Genomic DNA, 24,724 nt, shown 5'->3' on the forward strand with positions numbered 1-24,724 from the left:
TCATTGTGCCCAGCTTTATCCCCAATAATTAAGGATAAAATTTTATTCTCTCTACAGAAATAACATGATCACATATACTTAAAAAAACTCAATAATGGCCGGGCGCGGTGGCTCAAGCCTGTAATCCCAGCACTTTGGGAGGCCGAGGCGGGTGGATCACGAGGTCAAGAGATCGAGACCATCCTGGTCAACAAGGTGAAAACCCCGTCTCTACTGAAAAAACAAAAAATTAGCTGGGCATGGTGGCGCGTGCCTGTAATCCCAGCTACTCAGGAGGCTGAGGCAGGAGAATTGCCTGAACCCAGGAGACGGAGGTTGCGGTGAGCGGAGATCGTGCCATTGCACTCCAGCCTGGGTAACAAGAGCGAAACTCCGTCTCAAAAAACAAACAAACAAACAAAAAAAACTCAATACCATGAATTCTCGGGAAAAAAATATCCAAACTTGATTTTACTACAGATCTCACCATCAGTTTATTGAAAACATAGGGAATGGAACAGCATGTTTACCACCACCTAGAAATGTAATAAGCCAAATCCAAAATGTAGAAAATACTATAGGATAAATGAAAGGGAAAAAGGGAGGATGAATTGTTATACATTAAAAAAAAATTGCCAGGTGTGGTGGCTCAACTCTGTAATCCCAGCACTTTGGGAGGCTGAGGCGGGTGGATCACGAGGTCAAGAGATCAAGACCATCCTGGTCAACATGGTGAAACCCCGTCTCTACTAAAAATACAAAAAATTAGCTGGACATGGTGGCGCGTACCTGTAATCCCAGCTACTCAGGAGGCTGAGGCAAGAGAATTGCCTGAACCCAGGAGGCGGAGGTTGCGGTGAGCCGAGATCGCCCCATTGCACTCCAGCCTGGGTAACAAGCGCAAAACTCCGTCTCAAAAAAAAAAAAAAAATTAAGACACTATCAACTAAATGCAATATAAGGACTGTGTTGGAGCTGAACAAACCAACTCTATATAAACAGATGAGACATTTAGAAAACTTGGACACCAACTAAAAATTATATCTTTAAAAATTACTACTACTCTTTCTTTTATTTATTTTTAAAATTTTTTAATTTTATTTTTTTGAGACGGAGTTTCACTCTTGTTACCCAGGCTGGAGTGCAATGGCGCGATCTCGGCTCACCGCAACCTCCGTCTCCTGGGTTCAGGTAATTCTCCTGCCTCAGCCTCCTGAGTGGCTGGGATTACAGGCACGCGCCACCATGCCCAGCTAATTTTTTTGTGTTTTAGTAGAGATGGGGTTTCACCATGTTGACCAGGATGGTCTCGATCTCTTGACCTCGTGATCTACCCGCCTCGGCCTCCCAAAGTGCTGGGATTACAGGTGTGAGCCACCGCGCCCGGCCCACTACTACTCTTTCTTAGGTGTGAATACGGTATTGAAACTGTGTCCTTAAGAGTTCAAAGACAACAACTAACAGAAATTCTTGAGTTTGCAGGGATGATAGATCAAACAATATGGCCAACTAGAGTCTGCACAGAACCAGCTTACTGATGTCACAGGCCCAATTTCATACTAACTCCCCCAAATTTACACATGTGATCTCTAAGATAACATGAGATAACTGTGCATGCCCAAGGACTTTCTAGACCTCCCCTTTCCTTCCGCCAGTCACCTACTAATCCCAGAATCTACCCCCGAAACCTTTTCTAATAAAATTACTGCCTTAAAGTCAGCATAGGGAGTCAGATTTGAGCTGGACTCATGTCTCCTTGTTGGTTGACTTTAAAAAGGGTCTTCCTTTCTCAGAAACCTGGTGGCTTAGATAGTATTGGTTTCCTGTGCATCAGATAGTGTGCCCCTTTTGTTCTGTTAAGAATTTATGATTATGACTTAAAAACTAGAGCCAGCATTGCTTAAAGATAAATAAGTATAAATCACTATTATGTCTAAGATCTGCTTTAAAATAAGCCAGCAAGAGATGGCTGTAGACATAACAAGATGTTAATTGCTCAAACTAGGTCATGGGTACATGAGATTTTATTATACTATTCTGCCTACTATTGTGAATCTGTTAAATCGTTGTAATGAATAGTTTTTAAAAATTCAATATATCTTACCACTGGGTAGTCGAAGAGAAGACCACACATCCTGAGTTCCCCAGTCTGGTGTGAGGGGAGGACAGCTGATAACTGGATATGCAGTGTTCCCAGACACCACTGGTCCCAAACCATTACTTCTGCCTGCCACTGCCACAAAAACAGTAGGAATGCCATCCCCTAGGGAAATAACAAGTTTATAATTATGCTAAACATTTAAAAGAGATTTAAAGACATGGGTTTTTTTGGTTTGTTTAAGGCCTATATGTTTTAATTACTTGAGGTCCTTGAGTAGTCTCTGAAAAAAACATAAGACACTATTATTACACATATATTCAAAATATCAGGTTACTCTGCCACTTACTGTATAGGTTTGGTTGTTTCTGAGATCTACATTATAAAGGAGATAGCAGGGTGTTAGTGAGGGAAGAGCTCATAGGCCTCTTCTACTATTGCTGTGTAGGCTGATCAAAGTGAAGAATGACACCAAATGAACAGGTATCTTTCCTGACTGGGTGGTCCTTCAACCAACAGGGTGCAGGGAGACCCAGTTAATATAGACTAGGGGATTAGGGCATGTGTTGAAATAAGAGTTGAAGGAAAGTTTAATAATATAGTACCCTAAACTTTCAAGGCCCTTTGAGATAAACACACACATTTTTGAGATGGAGTTTTGCTCTTGTTGCCCAGGCTGGAGTGCAATGGTGCAATCTGGGCTCACTGCAACCTTCACCTCCCAGGTTCAAGCAATTCTCCTGCCTGAGCCTCTTGAGTAGTTGGGATTACAGGTATGTGCCTCCACATCTGGCTAACTTTAGTAGAGATAGGGTTTCTCCATGTTGGTCATGCTGGTCTCAAACTCCTGGCCTCAGGTGATCACCTGCCTCAGCATCCCAAAGTGCTGGGATTATAGGCCACTGTGCCCAGCCCCTTTGATACATTTTTAACATAATCTCTCTTTTTTTTTTTTTAAGACGGAGTTTCGCTCTTGTTACCCAGGCTGGAGTGCAATGGTGTGATACTCCTGGGTTCAGGCAATTCTCCTGCCTCAGCCTCCTGAGTGGCTGGGTTTACAGGCACGCGCCACCATGCCCAGCTAATTTTTTATATTTCTAGTGGAGACGGGGTTTCACCATGTTGACCAGGATGATCTCGATCTCTTGACCTTGTGATCCACCCGCCTTGGCCTCCCAAAGTGCTGGGATTACAGGCTTGAGCCACTGCACCCGGCCTTAACATAATCTCTTAAGCAGTTCTTTATTAAATTTGTAAATTATCCTTCTGTTTCCTAAAGCAGAGATTTGTAACCTAAATCCAAAATTTTCTGTATTTGCAATTTTCTGAAAAGTTGTAGAATTCATTAGTTTATCAAAGGAGTCTGAGTTCCCCCAACCTCCCACTCCCCCATAATTAGTAACTACACTCCCATATCGACAACCTTTAGACGAAATACTCAATCAACATTTTTTTCCAGCTGAGAAACATTTGGTTGTAAATCCAGGGCTCCATTATCAATGCTATCCCATTATTGTTTACATACCGAATTCTGAAACTGTTCCTTCATTTCCCATCTGACTGCCTCCTAGGAAAGGGTGGCAATTAAAGATTCCTGGGAGAACCTGCTGTTTCAACCTTGGCCTCGTGTAACTGTGGGTAACTATTTTGTATTGGAGTATATTAGAAGCAGTGCTCCAGGGGCTTCTTCCCAGGTAAGGATGCCAGAAATTCTCATTATTCTGGTCTTTGTTTTCTTTTCATGCTTGCATTTTAAAATCTTTCTCCCTGCTTCTTTCTTTCCTAAGTGCCTAGAGTACCTTAAGCTCTTTGGAGGTGACTATTAAGAAAGCCCAGGCCAGGCGTGGTGGCTCACGCCTATAATCCCAGCACTTTGGGAGGCTGAGGTGGGCAAATCACGGGGTCAGGAGTTCAAGACCAGCCTGGCCCAGGGTGAAACCCCATGTCCCCTAAAAATACCACAATTAGCCGGGCATGGTGGCACGTGCCTGTAATCCCAGCTACTTGGGAGGCTAAGACAGAAGAATCACTTGAACCCAGGAGGTGGAGGTTGCAGTGAGCTGAGATCATGTCACCGTACTCTAGCCTGGGTGACAAAGCAAGACTCTTTCTGGCGCGGGGGCGGGGGGGGGAGCCTAGTATATTATGTTTTCCTTTAGAAAGGTGACAAAGCTCTTTTTCAGCATTATTAGTCTAAAGTGTGTAATTACTTTTAGCAAAATCAGAAATACCTGAAATGTCCATATTACTTGTGGTTTACCTTCATACTCAGCTTTAATCCTCAGTGTTTCATCTGGTCCTTTATGTGCAGATGTTACTCGAAGTTCACATGGAATGCCAAAATTTCCACAGGCCTTTTTGATTTTTTCACAGTGACCAAGATCAGAAGTAGAGCCCATCAACACTACAACCCTGCACTGACTTTCTGATTTCAAAAGCAACTGGAGAACAAATACATGGATATGAAAAGAAAATAATAACAAAAATATATCAATGAGCTACAGTTTGTATTAAAATGACATCTGGGCACAGTATTTTCTTTCTTAAATGAAATTTAAGGCAGAGACAGAACAAAAAAGACAGAATTCAATTTTTAAAATAATCTCAGTATATAAAGGAAAATGGTCATCATTAAGATCTAAAGAACTCAATTTTTATCAGACAAATTATGTTTACTTAAAAAGTGTAACTCAAAATCTTTTAATTAATATTCAGGAAATTATAATACAAAACATTTCATCCAAAGACCTTTAGTGCACTTTGTTTAATGAAAGCTTTAAGGTATGATAAGCCAAATCAGAAGTCATGTTTTAAGTCTTTGTAAGTTAATTGCTTGGAACTAAAAATGTATCTTCCTATAAGAATAATGTTCTCAAATGTGATTATGACCCTTGCATAATCACAAACCCCATTCGACTCCCAGAATTATAGTAATACCATAAAAGTTAAAGTAACATTTAAAGTCACACGGAGTTCCATTTCCATCCATCCCATGCTAATGGAACTTTGCCTAGCAGTGGAGGTGAGTAGGAAATACAAGCTTTCTCCTATGGGGCAGGGAGGAGACAGATTCCAGGTTGGCGCAACAGGATCTGGAGGTGTGTATTGGCCCGCTTAACAGCAGGAAGTTCCGGTATACTAGGTAAGGATAGCCCTGTTGATACATTTCCTAAAAGTTCCTCACTTTCAACGTCACTGAAAAGAAAAGCCCTATACTCTTCCACTTTTTTTCTTTTGAAATAAGATTTTCTTAGAAGAAAAACACAGTTTTATTATAGAAGGTTTACCTCTACTCTCTCTGCAACCCACTCAAAATTTTTCTTTACCATTTGGAGCCCTTCAGGAGTTACTTCTTTGAGGTCCCGATAAGACTGAAAAATAAGACAGAAAGTTTAGAAAACAAGTATCTCTTGCTACCTGAAACTATTTAGTTTCTGAGTTTTGGGGAGGGATTTAAAGAGTTTTTATAGCAAGGGATACTTCTGAAAAGGCATCTTTTCACTTCCTGAATTAAACTAGAGGAAGTTCCATAGTAAAATATACTTTTATTTTCATTTAAGTGTTTTCTGTACTAGCAAGTACAATTAATTGCCTTGAGAATTCTTATAAAGTATAGAAAGGGTCTTGCTCTAATTTTGTTTTTTTAATTTAAGTTCTGGATACATGTGCAGAATGTGCAGGTTTGTTACATAAGTATACATGTGCCATGATAGTTTGCTGCACCTATCAACCCATCATCTAGGTTTTAAGCCCCATATGCATTAGGTTATTTGTCCTAATGCTCTCCCTCCCCCTGCTCCCTACCCCTGACAGGCCCCAGTGTGTGTTGTTTCTCTCCCTGTGTCTATGTGTTTTCATTATTCAACTCCCACTTACGAGTGAGAACATGCAGTGTTTGGTTTTCTGTTCCTGTGTTAGTCTGCTGAGGATGATGGCTCCAGCTTCACCCATGTCCTTGCAAAAGACATTATTTCATTCTTCTTTATGGTTGCATAGTATTCTATGGTGTGCATGTACGACATTTTCATTATCCAGCCTATCACTGGTGGGCATTTGAGTTGGTTTTATGCCTTTGCTATTGTAAATAGTGCTGCAATAAACTATGTTTTCATAGAATGATTTATATTCCTTTGGGTATATACCCAGTAAAAGGATTGCTGGGTCAAATGGTATTTCTGATTCTAGATCCTTGAGGAATCACCACACTGTCTTCTACAATGGTTGAACTAATTTGCATTCCCAACAGTGTAAAAGCTTTTCTATTTCACCACAGCCTCACCAGCATCTACTGTTTCCTGACTTTTTAATAATAGCCATTCTGACTGACGTGAGATGGTATCTCATGGTTTTGATTTGCATTTCTCTAATGATGAGTGATGATGAACTTTTTTTCATATGTTTGTTGGTTGCATAAATGTCTTCTTTTGAGAAGTCTTTTGTTTTTTATAGGAGCAGAAATGGAGCCTGGTAACATCCAGGAGACTTGGGATAGTCCAGATCTGTCCCTGACTCTAATAATTACGAAGATAACCATCTTTTTAAGATACTTAGTTTTCATTTAGCCAAAGATAGTACTTGCTGTTATTGTGAGAATGTAATTAAGATGAGACATTTGCTTCATAAATGTAAATTATTATTCCTATTATTCTTATATTAGGATACCAGAGATATTTCTCTTTAAAAATAAACATTGATCAACAAATCAGGTTCTTATCATTTGGAATAATAATTTGCTTTTCCCCTCATCTCTCCTTTCTCCTGTCTCAGCTTGATCTCAAAAAGGATAAAAGACCTGAAGCATTATCTACCTGTTTGTCTTTCTGTTGGCTTCGATCTCCTGATGGCCAGAGTCTCCAGGAATCATTATCGATAACATCAGCAAGAACAATTTCTTTGGTGGTTACATCAACACCAAATTCAATCTGGAAACAGTATATCAACAAAGTTTTCAAAACCTATTCTATGAAAACATCTCTCAACTATAACCTACTTTCAAATCCCATTATTTTATCTGTACCTTCATATCAACCAGAGTACAATTCTGGGGCAACCAGGATTTCTCCAGTATTTCAAAAATAGCCTGTGTAGCATGACTCATGATATCCACTTCAGTTTGGCCTATAACAAGTCCAGCAAAGCAAAATTTTGCAGCAATCAGCTGTTCCTCAGACCACTGTGGGTCATTATTGGCATCATCCTGTGAATAAAGTATAGTAGTACAATTAACTTAACTCTAAAATTTTTAAACTCTTCAGAAAAACTAACACCTTTTTCACCTTAAGCATGAACTCCTTAGAAATTTTCAGCCAAGTGCAATGGCTCACACTGTAATCCCAATAATTTAGGAGGCTGAGGCAGGAGGATCACTTCAGCCTAGGAGTTCAAGAGCAGCCTAGGCAACAAAGTGAGACACCTAAAGAAATTGTTTATGATACCCTTTAATTCAAAGCAATTATTACTCCTCTTTTTTTTTTTTCTAGTTAGCTCCTGCAAGCAGAAAAACTATTACTCTTAATTTGTCTACTCTCAATACTACTTTAAAATTCAAAGTATTTAGGTGAGTAACTTACTCTAGGTCATAAAGTATTTCAAAGAATTTGACCTCTCTCTATAAACCAATTTAAACAGAATTTAAATTCGTGATTTTTGATTTTCCTTAGTAGCAGTCATCAGACATGACAGGAAGGCCAAAGCACATTTTAATCAATCAAATCTTTCCAAAACCACAGTTCTCATAACCTTCTGACCTCACTTTTTATTAGAATTTACACAGGACTACAGTTTTTTAGGGACATTATTTGATAATTCAAGAGACCTCAGACAAAGTAAAGAGGTAAGTGAAAAAATGAAATAATTTCATTTTATTCTAAGCAGTGTCCCAACTTTATATGACAATATCTTTAATAAATTCTTGATCTATGTAATCACAATACACACAAGTTATGTAACTTATTGATTAAAAAGCAACACTGATATTGCTTCTCAAGCAGATCTACGCTTAACATAAATCAAGATGGTTAAAGCAGTAAAGCCTATAAAAATTCATAACCACTGATTCCTAAAACCTTTATATATTTTCACTTAAAAGAGACATTGTTAGTATAGTTTTTCTGTATTAGAATATAAAGTGATTTCAACTAAATTTTAAAAAATTAGTTAAATGTTGTCTCTTCTTCCATCTTGGTTCAAAGGTAAGTAGATTTTCAGATGCTTTCTTTTAAAATTTGATTTATCACTGCTAATGGAAGTGTACATTATTGACGTATTGGCAACTAGATACAATATACATTTTGGAATGATGTTGGCAGTACCAAAATATCAAAAACTTTGCTTTAATATTTAAACATTAGATTTTCTAATTATAAATTTATTGCTGTGTTATAGTAAAACATAAAATAGAGGCATAAGATAATTACCTTAAAAAACAACTCCACTTTAGGTGGGTAAAACTTATATCCTTCCTTGACACCAGGATTTCTTTTGAGAAAAGAACCAGTTGCTATTCTTCTGCAAACCCATTCAATTGGAATCATTTCACACTGGGGTGCAATGAAAGCTGTCTCCCCACATTTTCTGGTGAAGGCAGTTTTAATACCTATATATTGATAATTACATAAGGTTTAATGGAATTCCTAATATGTACCCTAAATCTAGTCTATTTAGAGATTTAAAAAAATTCAGGTTTACTTAGTTTCACAGTACTAGACATAAAACCTGGAAAGTATCTTTCAACATTTCCTGTGAACCAATTAAGTTTTAGCTATGTTAAATGCCAGATAAAATAGTTTAAAGACAATTATTGGAGTATTTCATTTAGGTAACCATCCTTCCCTGTTCCCCTGGGCACAGGACTCTCAGAGTTAAAACAGATAAAGTGGCCGGGTGCGGTGGCTCGTGCCTGTAATCCCAGCACTTTGGGAGGCCGAGGCGGGTGGATCACGAGGTCAAGAGATCGAGACCATCCTGGTCAACATGGTGAAACCCTGTCTCAACTAAAAATACAAAAAATTAGCTGGGCATGGTGGCGCGTGCCTGTAATCCCAGCTACTCAGGAGGCTGAGGCAGGAGAATTGCCTGAACCCAGGAGGCGGAGGTTGCGGTGAGCCGAGATCGCGCCATTGCACTCCAGCCTGGGTAACAAGAGCGAAACTCCGTGTCAAAAAACAAAAAAAAACCAGATAAAGTCCTGGACAAACATAACACAACTAAGTCACTCTAATTACTTGTTATAAAGGTCTAGAAATGGATAACAGGATGAGTGTAAATACACTGTGAAAATACATTCAAGCAAACAAAAATTTGGGCTTTATCTCCCATTACTTAATATAATCCTGTAGCTATGTAGAACTACCAAGGGTACCCAGAAACTAATCTTCTGACTGCTAACATTTTAAAGGGTTAAGCATTCTAAAAGTTTAAGTGGATGGAGAGAGAGAAAACTTGGGAAGCAAAAGATTGGTGGAACAGACCAGGTGAGGTGGCTCACACCTGTAATCCCAGCACTTTGGTAGGCCAAGGTGGGTGGATCACCTAAGGTCAGCAGTTTGAGACCAGCATGGCCAATATGGTGAAACCCCGTCTCTACTAAAAATAAAAAAAATTAGCTGGGCATGGTGGCACACACCTGTAATCCCAGCTACTGGGGATGCTGAGGCATGAGAATCACTTGAACTCTTGAAACAGAGATTGCAGTGAGCCCAAGAGTGTGCCACTGCACTCCAGCCTGGACAACAAAGCAAGATTCTGTCTATCTATCAATCAATCAATCAATCAATGGAACACTTATCTGTATTGCAAAAGAAAACTAAAATTAATTTGGTGCTCTCTTTAGAAATTACATCAGTCACTGGGAAGCCACCAACCAAGAAACCTTGAGATAAAAATCTTAGATTCTGTGACTTAGGAACTCTGGAAGATCCTTTAAATTTATAGTAATACACTCACTTTCACAGCATAGGGGGATTTATGATGTAGGTGACAATCCAGGTTTGCAATTAAATGTTTTTCACATTAACCAAAATTGTGAAATAGGATACTTTGGAATAGACAAAACTACTCCAGGAATGCACTGACAATAAATTTAAATTGCACTACCTTGCTATTTTGTGGAAGGCAGTTAGAGCTAACTTAACTGAAAGCAAAAGCATTAAATGCCCTTTTGAATTTAAGAAAGATTAGTGCTACTAGAAACTCTAAGAAATGAAAGGGCAACTGGGAATATTGAAATTAAAAGTAAGGAAAGTTATTATAAAATTAGAACTGGCAGGAATGATAAAGAACAAAGCTTTTATTTCATAGGTAAGGCTTCAAATGATCAAAACATCATTTGGTTAAATGATCCAAAGCAATGAGGCTCTTTACACTGTGGGGAAAGAGTTCAAATCTTTTCCCAGCTGAAATTTCATATACTACAGACCAACCAGCAACTGAATGAATCCCTGCAGAAAAACCCTTTATCCTAATTTCCTTTCCTTTGCTCCAAATACCCACCACACAATGTTCTGATCTTCATTTGGTCTTTAGAATCTATTTCTCTACTGAAAATAGAGCCTTTATTCAGCTTTTGAACAGGAGGGCACTCTGGAATTTTAGTTCAAATCTCTCACTTGGGGAATGGCAGAAGGTTTGGTTGCAGTCTTCAAATACTTTTCAGGGCTTTCAAGTGGAAGAGGAATTTGAAATTCTGTATTATCTCCCAGAGGCAGAACAAAGATCATTTGTATAGAACTGCAGGGGGTAAATTTCAGTCCATCTGTTAGAAGTGCTTAACATCAAAATGGGTTTCCTTCACAGTTAAATTCCTTAAGACTGAAGATGGCCTTGGAGAGGTAAGCTGCACAGAGAGCACCATGTGCCAATAAAGATTACAGCAAACTTAAGATTCGTTTTAATTCAATAACACTAATAATTCCAAACCAAATAAAGTGTTGTTGTGAAGTTTAAGAGTTCTTAGTTTGGGCCAGGCGGGCGCGGTGGCTCAAGCCTATAATCCCAGCACTTTGGGAGGCCAAGGTGGGTAGATCACGAGGTCAAGAGATCGAGACCATCCTGGTCAACATGGTGAAACCCTGTCTCTACTAAAAATACAAAAATTAGCTGGGCATGGTGGCGCGTGCCTGTAATCCCAGTTACTCGGGAGGCTGACGCGGGAGAATTGCTTGAACCCAGGAGGCGGAGGTTGTGGTGAGCAGAGATTGCGCCATTGCACTCCAGCCTGGGTAACAAGAGCGAAACTCCGTCCCAAAAAAAAAAAAAAAAAAGAGTTCTTAGTCTGATTTAAATTTACTTAGCTTGTGAGACATCTGCAAACATGTTGTTAACCTTAAAGCCAACTTCCTGTGAAAGACATCAATGTGCTTACCAGACAAGGTGGGAGGGGTGACTGTGAGGGAGCTGCTTACCTGCTTCCTGTAACAACTGAAAAATACAACTGGTGATTTTATTTGAGATTGCAGCTTTTCCTTCCAGGTGATTCTTTCTGGCTGCATTTCCTGCTGTAATCTGGTCCTTGGACTGCAGGAGGACTTTTCCTGGACTATCTAACAATTCGTAGACTTCTTTTGTTTTACCCTCATACAATTTTTTACCAATGTTCAGTACTGTGGAAATAAAATGGAAATAGATCACAATTCAGAAAGAAATTTCCTGAATACTGAAGACTAAGTCATCTAGAATGATGACTCACTAAATATACAGTGATTAAGTAATATTAATAAAAATTAAATCATCTGCATAAAATCATATACTCTACAATGTACTTCTCATTATTACATTTGAGTCACATAATTTTGTGAAGAATTTTGATTATGTAAATTATTATAGAAATTAGTAAAGCAGAAACCAAAAAGGCTGAGGGGTCATGCAGTTAGGAAATATAAGAGCTAGATAAAATTCTAACTCCTCTGACATCAAATCCTGTCCTCTTTCCACTATTAACCTGCCTCTCATGGCAGAACCGAACTAGAATTAAAATTAAGACACATTAAAAGTGACGTAAATATACTAGTATTTTCATAGACACACTCACAATATAGTTTTGAGTAGCTCCCAGGAAAAAAATGTGATTTTTGCTGATATTTGCTTTTTTGCAGGCAAAATGGGAACATTCAGCCAGATGGGTTTCTTGATTTCAAGTTAATATTCAAGGAGGCATACTATTACATTGAAGTTAGCCCATTTGGAAGCACCACTCTCTATTTCTTAATGCCTCCATTAACCCTTTCTCTTCACTAACAGTTTAAAGAAATCGTGAGGAAGTGAGCACAAAGGAATCCAATTTTGATGCTGATCACAAGAACTAAGAAGTACATGAAAGGACAATTTAGAGAAAGATTAAAAATAATAGATGTTTTGGAACTTAAAATTTCCAAAGGGAGAAATCAGCCCTCATGCCCCCAGAACACTCTCAGTAACAACATTTTCCCAATGTATCCATGTGCCAAGGGATATGCCAGTAAATAAGAATCTCTGCTCTCAAGAGACCTGAGTCTGAGGAAAGTTGATATTAAATAAGACATCATAATAATAGAATGCAATAAATACAGACTACGGAACTAGTCTAGATATTAGAAAAGGAAGTCTACAAGAAAGTGACATGTTGCGATCTGAAGAATGATCAAAATTTAGCCAAAAGAGAAAAAGGGGTAGGTAGTGTTGATGAATAATAAATACAAGGTGGTCAATGTGGATTGCAGAACTTCAGTCTGATTGGAACTGGAGCTCTGGGTATATGTACATTGCTGTTGAGCAGGGAAGGGGTGGGGACTGCAACTAAGCTGTAGAAAAGAATGGCAGGAGACAAGACTTGGGAGTTGGACAGGGGCCACGTCACCAGCTAATGGAGGTAACCATTAAATATTTATAATTTAGTTAACAGTTGCCACTATAGGGTACCTAATCTAGAGGATGAATCCCTACTCTCCCTAATGTAATGTCTAGACTCACTGACACAGTTAAAAAGCCCCTTCAAGATACAGCCCTGGCTTACTGCTCCAAATTCTTATTTGTCTATTTCCTATCTAGAACTCCAACATGTTTAATTCTTAGAACCTTCCTTCTGGGGCTTCTGACAATTTCTTCTTTCCTAGGCCTGGAAAACTTCCCCTCCATTTTGCTACACATCCTTCTGGTTTCACAAGTCATGCTGGTTGAGTTTAGACTTGATCCTAAGAAGAGCTATAAGGCTTTTAAGTGCTGAAGCAAAATGGTATTTGGAAAGATCATTATGGTTTCTGTATGGACAATGAAGGGAGGAAGGGCTGGGTGAACAAAAACTAGAGCCTGGGAAACCAGTTAGGATGTTGTTGCAGTAACTTGAACAAGAAACGTCCTGGCCAGGTGTAGTGGCTCATATCTGGAATCTCAGCACATTAGGAAGCCCAGGTGGGCGGACTGCTTTAGCTCAAGAGTTCAAGACCAGCCTGGGCAATATGGCAAAACCCCACCTCTACCAAAAATGCAAAAATTAGCCCACATGGTGGTGCGTGCCTGTAGTCCCAGTTACTTGGGGAAGTCGAGGCTGCAGTGGGCCAAGATTGTGCTATTTCACTCAAATCTTTTTTTTTTTGAGACGGAGTTTCGCTTTTGTTACCCAGGCTGGAGTGCAATGGTGCGATCTCGGCTCACCACAACCTCCGCCTCCTGGGTTCAGGCAATTCTCCTGCCTCAGCCTCCGGAGTAGCTGGGATTACAGGCACGCGCCACCATGCCCAGCTAATTTTTTGTATTTTTAGTAGAGATGGGGTTTCACCATGTTGACCAGGATGGTCTCGATCTCTTGACCTCGTGATCCACCCGCCTCGGCCTCCCAAAGTGCTGGGATTACAGGCTTGAGCCACCGCGCCCGGCCTGTTTCACTCAAATCTGCGTGACAGAGTGAGACCCTGTCAAAAAAAAAAAGAAATGTCTTGGTCTAAGCAAAGAGTAGTGGGCAAAGATGCAAGACATTTAAGACAGTGGCCTTGAGAATTCAGCATGGAGGATAAAAGAGAAGGAAGAGTATAGAGCAGTGAGCCATGTGCAGTGGCTCACACCTGCGATTCCAGCACTTTGGAAGGCTGAGGTGGGCAGATCACTTGAGGTCAGGAGTTCAAGACCAACCTGATTAACATGGTGAAACCCCGTCTCTACTAAAAATACAAAAAATAGCAGGATGCCATGCTGCATGCCTGTAATCCCAGCTACTCAGGAGGCTGAGGCAAGAGAATTGCTTGAACCTGGGAGTTGGAGGCTGCAGTGAGCGAAGATCAAGCCATAGCACTCCAACCTTGGGCTTGAGAGTGAGACTGTCTCGAGAAATAAAAAAGTATCCAGGGCAGATAAAGAAATTAACGTTTATGTAAATTAATATGCAATAAGCCTGGCAAAGTTTGTATCGGTTTGTATCGAATGCCCCTCCTCTTAATTTAGTTGAATCTGTATTACTTAGCCATTAAATAGGGTAGGAATTTCAATTAACAGGTAGAAACAACATTAAGAAACAACCATATGTGACATACGCTACCAGTGCCAAAATGAAGGCTACAAATTTGTAGATGAATTCAGAAAAGACTGATGAGGACTAAAAATGGTTCATGGAATTGAAATTTAAGAGTCTGTGAAAGCACAAAGCATTGAGAAATTCTAGGACTCTGCTGTCCAATAAGGCCAGCCACTAGAAATGAGGCTATTACAAGCTGAGATGTGTGTGATTTAAGTGTTAAAATATACCCTGCATTTGACATGAAAAAAATGCAAAATACCTAAACAGTTTTTCATCTTGATTCCATGCTGAAATGTATCTTGTGTATATAGGGTTAAATATATTAAAACTTGCTCACGTCTGTAATTCCAGCACTTTGGGAGGCCGAGGTGGACTTGAGGTCAGGAGTTCCAGACCAGCCTGGTCAACAAGGCAAAACCCCCTTCTCTACTTAAAATACAAAAATTAGCAGGGTGTGGTGGTGTGTGCCTGTAATCCCAGCTACTCAGGGAGCTGAGATAGGAAATCGCTTGAACCAGGGAGGCAGAGGTTGCAGTGAGCCTACACTGCACTCCAGCCTGGGCCACAGAGTGAGACTCTGTCCAAAAAAAAAAAAAAAAAAACCCCCCACAAAAAACACATATATGTATATATATATATATATGTGTGTGTATGTCTATATATATAGACCGACACACAAACCCATTACACCAGTGGTTTTTTTTTTTTTTTGGTTTTAAAATGTGGCTCCTAAGATAAATTTACATTATATTTCCATTAGCCAGCAATGCTCTGGGGAAAACATAAATAAAATGTATATAATGAAAAGCAAACTTTGGTGAATTAACCTGACTGGAACATAAGCTAAGGATTCACGTTAGAGAAAAATGAAAGTTAGGGGTGAAGAGGTAGAAAGGATAGCAATATTCAGGATTTGGAAGAAAAGGCATTTCAGACTGGATTTAACATCTCTAGAGACGCCATGAAACACTTTTACCTTTTAGAGACCATAAAAGTGACATTTTAGAAAAATCAACCTGCCAATGGTATGCAAAATGGAAAGTATTAGAGCAAAGATTTTAGAGATTTGTCAGTTTAGAGGTACAGGACCATGACTGCAAGAAACACTTTGGTCCAATGCCTTGATTTTAGGGAGCTGATAATATCTGAATGTTTTTTCCTGAGTCTACAACTTTCGAAAGCCGAAATTCAGTTACTTTCTATGTGGAAAAGAATGTACCGACCAGCCAACACAAACAATTTGCTTCACTACATTTATGGTAAGTGGGTGTGTGGAACAAACCAACGTTTTTGTTTGTTTGTTTTGTTTTTCCAGCATTAATAGCAAGAACAATCTTTCCTAAGGATCTGACCACCTCGGGACAAACTGATAGCGTAACTTTGTAAATTGATCAATCCAAAGTCGAAGCAAGAAAACTTTTGCCTGCGGGTTTTGGAGTTCTCCAAAGCCATCATGACATCAAAGGCTACTTCAACGCACATGCACACGCATCCTTGGCCTCAAAGACTGCTTAAACGCGCACACACACATACACACACAGACACAAAGACTACTTACACACACAACCCCCAACTAAGCTCTCGTGGCATCAAAGACTTCAGCGCACACACACACACATCTCCATGGCTTCGGACTACTTACACACACGCGCACACACACACACTCTCTCTCTCGTTTTTTTTCTTTTTTTGAGGCGGAGTCTCGCTTTGTTGCCCAGGCTGGAGTGCAGTGGTGCGATCTCGGTTCACTGCAACCTCTGCCTCCGGGTTCAAGCGATTCTCCTGCCTCAGCCTCCCAAGTAGCTGGGATTACAGGCATCCGCCACCATGCCCGGCTAATTTTTTGAACTTTTAATAGAGACGGGGTTTTGCCATGTTGGCCACGCTGATCTCGAACTCCTTGACCTCAGGCGATCCACCCGCCTCTGCCTCCCAAAGTGCTGGGATTACAGGCGTGAATCACCGCTCCTGGCCTCTAGATCGGTTTTTCAAAAGTTTCAATTATTAACCTTAGAAATGTCATTAACCTAACGGGCAAAGCAAGACTCAGGTTTGAGGAATCAACACCAGATTTGCTTCTATTTTGCAATAGCTATTGATTATTAATAATACTTCCAGACACTTTTCCAACCCCGCTATTTCTCGTTCTCCTCTGCTTTGCTCCTTCTCCCGGAGGCAGCAGAATAAGTTCAGGGAGGCCCAGGATTGCCTGGGCTACGTGTGCGCCCCAACGGAGACCTAGAGGCGCGGCCGCAGGGAGTCCGGATAGAGCTCCGGGGCTCGCAAGTGGCCGCGAGCTCACGGCCACCTCACGGCCGGGGGGTCAGGGAGACCATGGAGGGCCGGGACGCCTGTTACTCACCCTCAGCTGTCGCCATTATCCTGAGTGGGCTGAGGGCTGCGACCGCGCCGGGAAGCGAGGCAGAACTCTAGAAAAGAAGGGTGGTCAGAGAGGCTCGCGGGGCGGAGAAGGAGGCAAGGCCCACAGACACGCCCCCTGGCGGGGACGCGCGACCCTGCGCCACTCTCTTCCAGCACCGCGACAATTGCAGAACCAAGAGGGGCCTAGGCGGAGAGTGGAACGTGGACCTCTGAAGAAAGAACTCCCCGGAGGCTTCCCGCCGCGCAGGCGCAGGGACACAACCCCGCCTCCGGGCCGCCCGGCGCTGGCGCAGTGCCGCGACAGGCGAAAAGTGGCGCGCACTGGCAGCCCCTCCCCACTCGGCGGAAGCTCGCAGACCCCGGCCCTTCCTCGGCTGCGGGAGCGGCTCAGAGGTTGGAGCGTACCAAGTCGTGATTGCCTTGGGGAGGCATGTGGGGAAGGGCATATGAAAGCTAAATGCTCTGAAAGAGAAATGACATTAAATCCGTTATTCCCATTACGCTAGTCTTCGCTGCTTGAAAATAACGTAGATTTCCACGTGCCACTAATACGGCTTTCCAGACAGCTCTTAGGGGAGGGCTAGCTCCACCCCTCATCATCCGGGGCACCGCCCCTCAGCCGCGGGGCCGCCTCTCCACCTTCGCCCGTTGGTGGGCTCGGAGGGGGCGTGGCAGGGCCGAGCTGGCCACACCCACCTAGGGGACAGCGCGCGCCGCCGCAGTAGCTGGGGCCAGCCTCAGGGAAGGAAGCGCCCGTCGTGAGCGCGAGCTTCTGAGCCCGACGGGCCGAGCTGGCAGCTGGTTGGTCCTTTAACCTTGGCCGCAGAGGCAGATCCCTCCACGTGCTTTCTGCGGCGACATGGAGCTAGAAGAGTTGGGGATCCGAGAGGAATGTGGCGTGTTTGGCTGCATCGCCTCAGGAGAGTGGCCCACGCAGCTGGATGTACCGCATGTGATCACTCTGGGACTCGTGGGGCTGCAGCACCGGTGAGCAACAGGGTAGGGGTGGTAGGGGCGTGCGTCTTCATCTTTTGGAACCGCTTTCCGCAGTCGGCGTTCTCGTGAGCGTCGAGGGCTGGGAGGACCTGCCTCTCCGACCTGAACTGGTAGCTGGCTGTGGCGTCGACCTGGTTGCCTAGGTGGGCACGTGGGGCGCCTCGTTTCCAGGAACTTTAGCCTGTCCTGCCCACCTTTCCAGCCTCTCATGCCCTTTAGGGGCTCTCTCCTTCCCCGCCCCCCGGTGTGTGCATCCCTCCAGAGGCTGGCCAGCTTGTAAGGCTCTGGTTTGCTTGGTCTAGCTGGGTCAGGGCTCCTTCCCCACTGCTTGTGGGTTCTAATCTCCCCGAGCCTGTGGCTGCTCCTGTAATAGGTTAGTGTGGCGTGGCGGCCGGTCCAGGGCCCACAACACCTAAAGGTTTTCGCGCGGGGCCTCCAACCACCACAAGCTTTTGTTTGCAGTGGCAGAGCTATTGAGCAGATGGATTTCAAAGTAGTTATCGCTATGGGAAATTGAGGATCCTAGACTTAAGACCCACGGAAAGATGACTAGTTGATGTTCAGAAGGACTACCGGTAGTAGATGTCAAATAAATTAAGTGAAAATAAACCAACCATAGGGAATAGTGCATCTGGAAAAGATTCATTGATAGACGTCTTACCTAATGAATGAAAACGTTGGTAATAAGATGACAAAAAGTAACTCCCTTCTTCAAAAGGGGAGTAGTGTCTCTGACAAGATTCATACACTTGATTTTGAAAAATTGGGAGATCCCTTCGAGTTAAAAAAAAGAGTTTGCTCGGGGATCTTTCCTTTTCTTACTACCTGACTTAACTGGAAGTTGATATAAATTATTAATCTAGGGTAAGAGACACAAACCTGGGTTTGATATCTCACTGAAAGGTAATACGGTAATAACAACATCTAGTACAGTTAAGGAACTTGGCAATAACACTTAACAGCAAAATGGGTGCAACATGTATTAATGCATTCCAAATGATTAGCTTTCCCTCAACCAAACTCAAATTTGAAGTACTTTTTGCTGTTTTCCTTGTCCCAAATACTTGAATTTCAGTTACACATTGTATGTTTACTGTAGAACTGAGAATGTAGGATGAATCAAAAAGAATATTTTTTAACTTGCATAACTCCAATCTTGGATAATTATGGGTTGACCATAATAGATTTCTTTAAAAAAAAAAAAAAAACCAGCCGGGCGCGGTGGCTCAAGCCTATAATCCCAGCACTTTGGGAGGCTGAGGCAGGTGGATCACGAGGTCAAGAGATCGAGACCATCCTGGTCAACATGGTGAAACCCTGTCTCTACTAAAAATGCAAAAAAAAAATTAGTTGGGCACGGTGGCGTGTGCCTGTAATCCCAGCTACTCAGGAGGCTGAGGCAGGAGAATTGCCTGAACCCAGGAGGCAGAGGTTGCGGTGAGCCGAGGTCGCGCCATTGCACTCCAGCCTGGGTAACAAGAGCGAAACTACATCTCAAAACAAACAAACAAACAAACAAAAAAAACCCCACATACAATGAAAGGATTAGTTACATAATCCAAGGAGAAAGTAAACTCTTGATTATGTGGTAGTTCTGAGCCACATTAGTTTGTAACATTCTTAGAAGTTACCGCCTGTGCCTGTGGCGGTGGCTCACGCCTGTAAACCCAGCACTTTGGGAGGTTAAGGCAGACGGATCATGAGGTCAAGAGATCAAGACCATCCTCACCAACATGGTGAAACCCCATCTCTACTAAAAATATGAAAATTAGCTGGTAGTGTTTTTGGATACTCTGTCATGGAAGTGGGGGAGAATCTAGAGGTCTTTAGGGTTGCTTGGTGGTCTATAGAAAATATATATGAACTGTTCTCCACTATATTTACTTTTTTGCCAAAGTTATACAGGAAGTTTTCATCCCCCTTTCTTCTCCCTTTTAAATGTGTGCTTGAAGAAAACGAGGCTTTTTTTGTTTTTAAGACCAAGTCTTGCTCTGTTGCCCAGGCTGGAGTGCAGTGGTGGCAATCTTGGCTCACCGCAACCTCTGCCTCCTGGGTTCAAGTGGTTGTCCTGCCTCAGCCTCCCGACTAGCTGGCATTACAGGCACTCACCACCACGCTTGGCTAATTTTTGTATTTTTAGTAGAGACAGAGTTTCATCATGTCAGGCTGGTCTTGAACTGCTGACCTCGTGATCCTCCTGCCTGGGCTTCCCAAAGTGCTGGGATTACAGGCATGAGCTACCATGCCGGGTTGGGTTTTTTTTTTAATGAATACAATTTGATTCCTGGTTACCTGTATCTGTTTTCTATAGTTGCTTTTCTGTGAAAGAATTACAAGATTAAATAATACCAGATAAGGACAATAATGATGTGATTATGTGGTTTTGAGGAACAAATGTATTACTGAAAAACAATTTAAAGTTTTTCTTGTTTAGGCATAGAATGTTTAAGGTGTGCAAAGAGGGCTAGTTCTCACCCATAATCCAATTCAGTTCAAAATTTTACATGAGCTAAAGTGTCATCCTTTGGGAAGACTGATTCTGATTGGAAGAACAATGAAACTCCCTTTTATGTTTTGGAAACACAATTATCTGCTGCTCTAAACTGATGGATAAGGGCCAGAACAAAACTAAGAACTAACCTTTTTTTTCTTTTTTTGAGACAGGATCTTGCTCTGTCACCCAGGCTGGAGTCCAGTGGTGCCACCTTGGCTCACTGCAACCTCCTGGGTTCAAGCTATTCTTGTGCCTCAGTCTCCTGAGTAGCTGGAATTAGAGGCATGCATCACCATGCCTGGCTAATAGTTTTAGTAGAGACTGGGTTTTGCTTTGTTGGCCAGGCTGGTCTCTAACTGCTGGCCTCAAGTCATCCTCGCACCTAGGCCTCCTGAAGTGCTGGGATTACAGGCATGAGCCATGGCACCCCACCAGAACTAACATTTTTGTATGTCATTGAATCTAGGAACGTCAAAACTGGAGCCTAGTTAGGTTGTCATAGCTTAATAGTAGTTTAGTTACATATATATACATATGTGTATACGTATACACATATATACACATATGTGTATACGTATACACATATATATACGTGTATCTATATATTATCCATATCTATATCTATATCTATATCTATATATATATGTAGTATACCCTGAGAAGTCGTGGTCTGTTGCAGAAAGCTGTTTCCACTTTCTCACCCTCATTCACTCACTGGTTAGTTTTAAAACAACTGCAAAAGGAATTTATTTCTTATATATTATCTTTTTTTTTTCTTTTTGAGACAGGGTCTCACTTTGTCACCTAGGCTGGAGTGCAGTGGCACGATCTCGGCTCACTGCAACCTCCAATTCCCAGGTTCAAGTGATTCTCGTGCCTCAGCCTTCCGAGTAGCTGGGATTACAGGCACCTGCTGCCACACTTGGCTAATTTTTGTATTTTTAGTAGAGATGGGGTTTCACCATCTTGACTAGGCTGGTCTCGAACTCCTGGCCTAAGTGATCCACCCCCCCTCGGCCTCCTAAAGTGCTAGGATTACAGCCATGAGCCACCATGCCTGGGCAACTTTATCTTTATTTATTTATTTATTTTTGAGACGGAGTTTCGCTCTTGTTACCCAGGCTGGAGTGCAATGGTGTGATCTCGGCTCACCGCAACCTCCGCCTCCTGGGTTCAGGCAATTCTCCTGCCTCAGCCTCCTAAATAGCTGGGATTACAGGCATGCACCGCCATGCTCAGCTAATTTTTTGTATTTTTAGTAGAGACAGGGTTTCACCATGTTGACCAGGATGGTCTCGATCTATTGACCTCGTGATCCACCCGCCTCGGCCTCCCAAAGTGCTGGGATTACAGGCTTGAGCCACCATGCCCGGCCAACTTTATCTTTAAGAAGATGGAATCTAGAAGGTGAGATTTATACCATTTTTGCTTTGTATTTGGTTTAGTTTTTTGTCTTGGGCATAATCTAATCTAATATATTTTGTCCTGGAGTTAACAGAATACCTGGAAGGTATATTAGCTATTTCATATAAAAATAGAGTATCAGTTAGTAAACAGCCATGCACTGGATATTTCACCGAGATGGGTTCATCCAGATGTACAACCCCTTTTTAGTAATTCTGGCTATCTTCAGAGTTATTCCGTAGCTTTGCTTTCTGAAGGGGAATTTTCAAATGTCCTTTTGGCTATAAACTGTGCATACATGTGTTGTGGGTATGTTCATGCTAGATTCATATAATCACATGCTGTTTTGGTACTGAAAACATCATCTCAGTAGTTTGCAGAGTTCTGAACAAACCAGACATCCCTTCTTAGAGTAAACATATTCATCTTTAAAACACAGTCACATTTTATAGAGACCTGAATGGCCTGGACATATTTGAAGATTCCTTAGATTTATCCCATGAATCAGCTAGTTAGCCTTTCCTTGATTCATTGTGAGATAAGCATACTCTTCCCTTCAGTGAATTATCACTTCTCTGGGTTAGGATTTGAACCTTACAATGACAAACATTTTCATACTACTTCTAAAAATTTATAAGATTTACCTGATGAAGTTGAGTTTCCTCTCTGCAGAAACATTCTGTAGAATCTTTTGGTTCTGTTATTATGCTTTGAGGAAACTGATTCGTAATGATCTCAGGCGCACTTTTCTTAAGAGGTAGAGACACTGTTTCTGCAAACAAGTACAGAACATTACCACTAGAAAGGCACTTGTGAGAATGAGAGATGCACTCAGTCAAACGTCTGTGGGCCTAGTTCCCAGTTAATCTTCATTTAGTTTTGTAGAGAACACAGGATTTGATTGCCAGAGAACTTATTTTGGGCTGCCAAATTAAGGCAGGGGATATCTTATCTTAATTTTGATTTTCATGTTTGATTGAAAATGACCAAATATGTAACATTGCTGTAGTGTTTTACTTTTACACTCCCTTAATCTATAACCTGTATCTAATCAAGTAAAGTAATTTTTGGTTTGAGGAAGTGACTTATTTAAAAAGTGTCCTTTCAAATTGTTCCAGTCTTTGATTTTGAGAGAATTCTAATTATTTTATAATTCAGTGATTCTTGATTTAAAATAAGTGTTTTCGATTCTTCCATTTATAACTACTTTTTTAGAACTGTGCTTTTTGCATTAGTCTGAAGCAGAATTTACCTGCCCCCAAAAGTCTCCAAGTACCACTGCTTGGTCATTCTGGTCAATATTGGAAAGAGCTCCTTAACATACAACCTGAAATCTAGCCCCAGGTTTTCCAGTAACACCAGTTTAATCTTGGGCAGGTCTCCTAACTTCAGAGTCTGTTTCCTCATTTGTTGGTCTAGATTTGTGTATTGTAAGGGCTAATGCTCAAATTCAGTGGGCTCAGAATGATACTTTTGTGCGGTTAACCCTTAGCTGCTTCTCATTTCAGGAAAACTGCTAAGGGTTAATCGCACAAGAGTTTTATCTGACTTGCATTTATATCCAGGAGTGGAAAAATACACTTTTCAGTTCACTTGAGATTACAGGTTATAAGGGGAAGAGGAATTTGTTGAACTCCTATAATGTACATCTAAGGCACTGTGGTAGATACTGGAAATACTGTACCATACAGGGCAGATGTGGTTCCTGCCCTCGCAGAGAGGCCTCATTGGTTCAAGAGCACAGACTTCTCTATGTCTCAGTTTCCTCATCTGTAAATTGGGTATAATGATAGCACCTATGTTATAGGGTTGTGGCTGGGACTAAATATGTTAATATATGTAAAGTGCTTAGAACAGTGCCCGGATATATGTATATCCTATGACCCTGCCTTCCACTTCTGAGTATTATACTCAACAGAAATGCATACATATGTCCATTGAGAGGCATGCAATTATTCATAAAAACTCCAATCTGGAAACAACTGGAATGTCCAACAGTGAAATAGATTTGAAAAAGTTATGGGATGTACGTTTATTTATTTATTAATTAAATATTGAGATGGGGGTCTCACCATGTTGCCCAGACTGGTCTTGAACTCGTGGGTTCAAGTGATCCTCCTGCCTCAGCCTCCCAAAGTGCTGGGATTATAGACCTGAACCATTGACTGCACCTGGCTGGGATGTATATTTTTACAATGGATTATTCTACAGCAATTAAAAAAAAAAACAGACTGAGTAAAATTATGGGTAAATCTCATAAACAATGTTGAATGAAAGAAAAGTATATACTGTATGAATCCCAAACTAATCTATGGTGATAGAAGTGAAAATAGTGATAATGTTTACTGGGGCTGGAAGATGATTAATGTCTGGGAGGCTTTTAGGGTGCTAGTAAGTTTTATGTCCTGAGTGGTGGGTTTGGGGTGTTTACTTTGTAAAATTTTGTTTTACTCTTCAATTTTTTTGTGTTTACTAAAAAACAATTTCATAAATTATAAATCTATAAAACACTAAAGCTGGATTATTTTAGAGATCCAGAGAAATGCAGTGATTAGCCCTGTGTGAGCTAATCAAAGAGAGACTGGAACTCAGGTTTTCCTATTATCAGTATTGTGAGCATTTTCTTTCTTCTACATGGTATATTGCATTATATTATCTTTCTGATGTCTGTGGTGGGTTCGTTTGGAATTACAGCTCCCATTATTAGGTTGGCTTCTGAGTTTGACTTACTTTCAGACTTATTAAAATGTCATATTCATTATTGACTACCTTTGGGGAACTGTGGATTTTTTTCTTATTACATCTGTTAACAATGATTGTAACAATCACTGCAAAGTACAATTTAAAGAACCACAGTAACTGAATAGTTAATCTAACTCTGGGCAAGTTT

At 41.2% G+C, this 24,724-nt stretch overlaps 2 protein-coding genes across 2 annotated transcripts in view; one reads left to right on the plus strand and one right to left on the minus strand.

The window, feature by feature from the left end:
* PAICS (phosphoribosylaminoimidazole carboxylase and phosphoribosylaminoimidazolesuccinocarboxamide synthase) overlaps positions 1–24,724 on the minus strand; it is a 51,735-nt gene that overhangs the window by 7,279 nt on the left and 19,732 nt on the right. The window contains exons 5-13 of the mRNA XM_008993307.5: positions 22,479–22,606; positions 16,921–16,987; positions 11,479–11,676; positions 8,494–8,672; positions 7,095–7,274; positions 6,886–6,999; positions 5,365–5,448; positions 4,338–4,518; positions 2,084–2,242 (exon numbers count right to left, since the gene is read on the minus strand). Coding sequence (XP_008991555.3) covers positions 2,084–2,242; positions 4,338–4,518; positions 5,365–5,448; positions 6,886–6,999; positions 7,095–7,274; positions 8,494–8,672; positions 11,479–11,676; positions 16,921–16,987; positions 22,479–22,606 — 1,290 coding nt within the window. The remainder of the gene's footprint in view (positions 1–2,083; positions 2,243–4,337; positions 4,519–5,364; positions 5,449–6,885; positions 7,000–7,094; positions 7,275–8,493; positions 8,673–11,478; positions 11,677–16,920; positions 16,988–22,478; positions 22,607–24,724) is intronic.
* PPAT (phosphoribosyl pyrophosphate amidotransferase) overlaps positions 17,674–24,724 on the plus strand; it is a 43,872-nt gene continuing 36,821 nt past the window's right edge. The window contains exon 1 of the mRNA XM_002745836.7: positions 17,674–17,927. Coding sequence (XP_002745882.1) covers positions 17,800–17,927 — 128 coding nt within the window. The 5' untranslated portion in view covers positions 17,674–17,799. The remainder of the gene's footprint in view (positions 17,928–24,724) is intronic.

Source organism: Callithrix jacchus, chromosome 3, assembly GCF_049354715.1.
Source record: "Callithrix jacchus isolate 240 chromosome 3, calJac240_pri, whole genome shotgun sequence".
Lineage (NCBI taxonomy): Eukaryota > Metazoa > Chordata > Mammalia > Primates > Cebidae > Callithrix > Callithrix jacchus.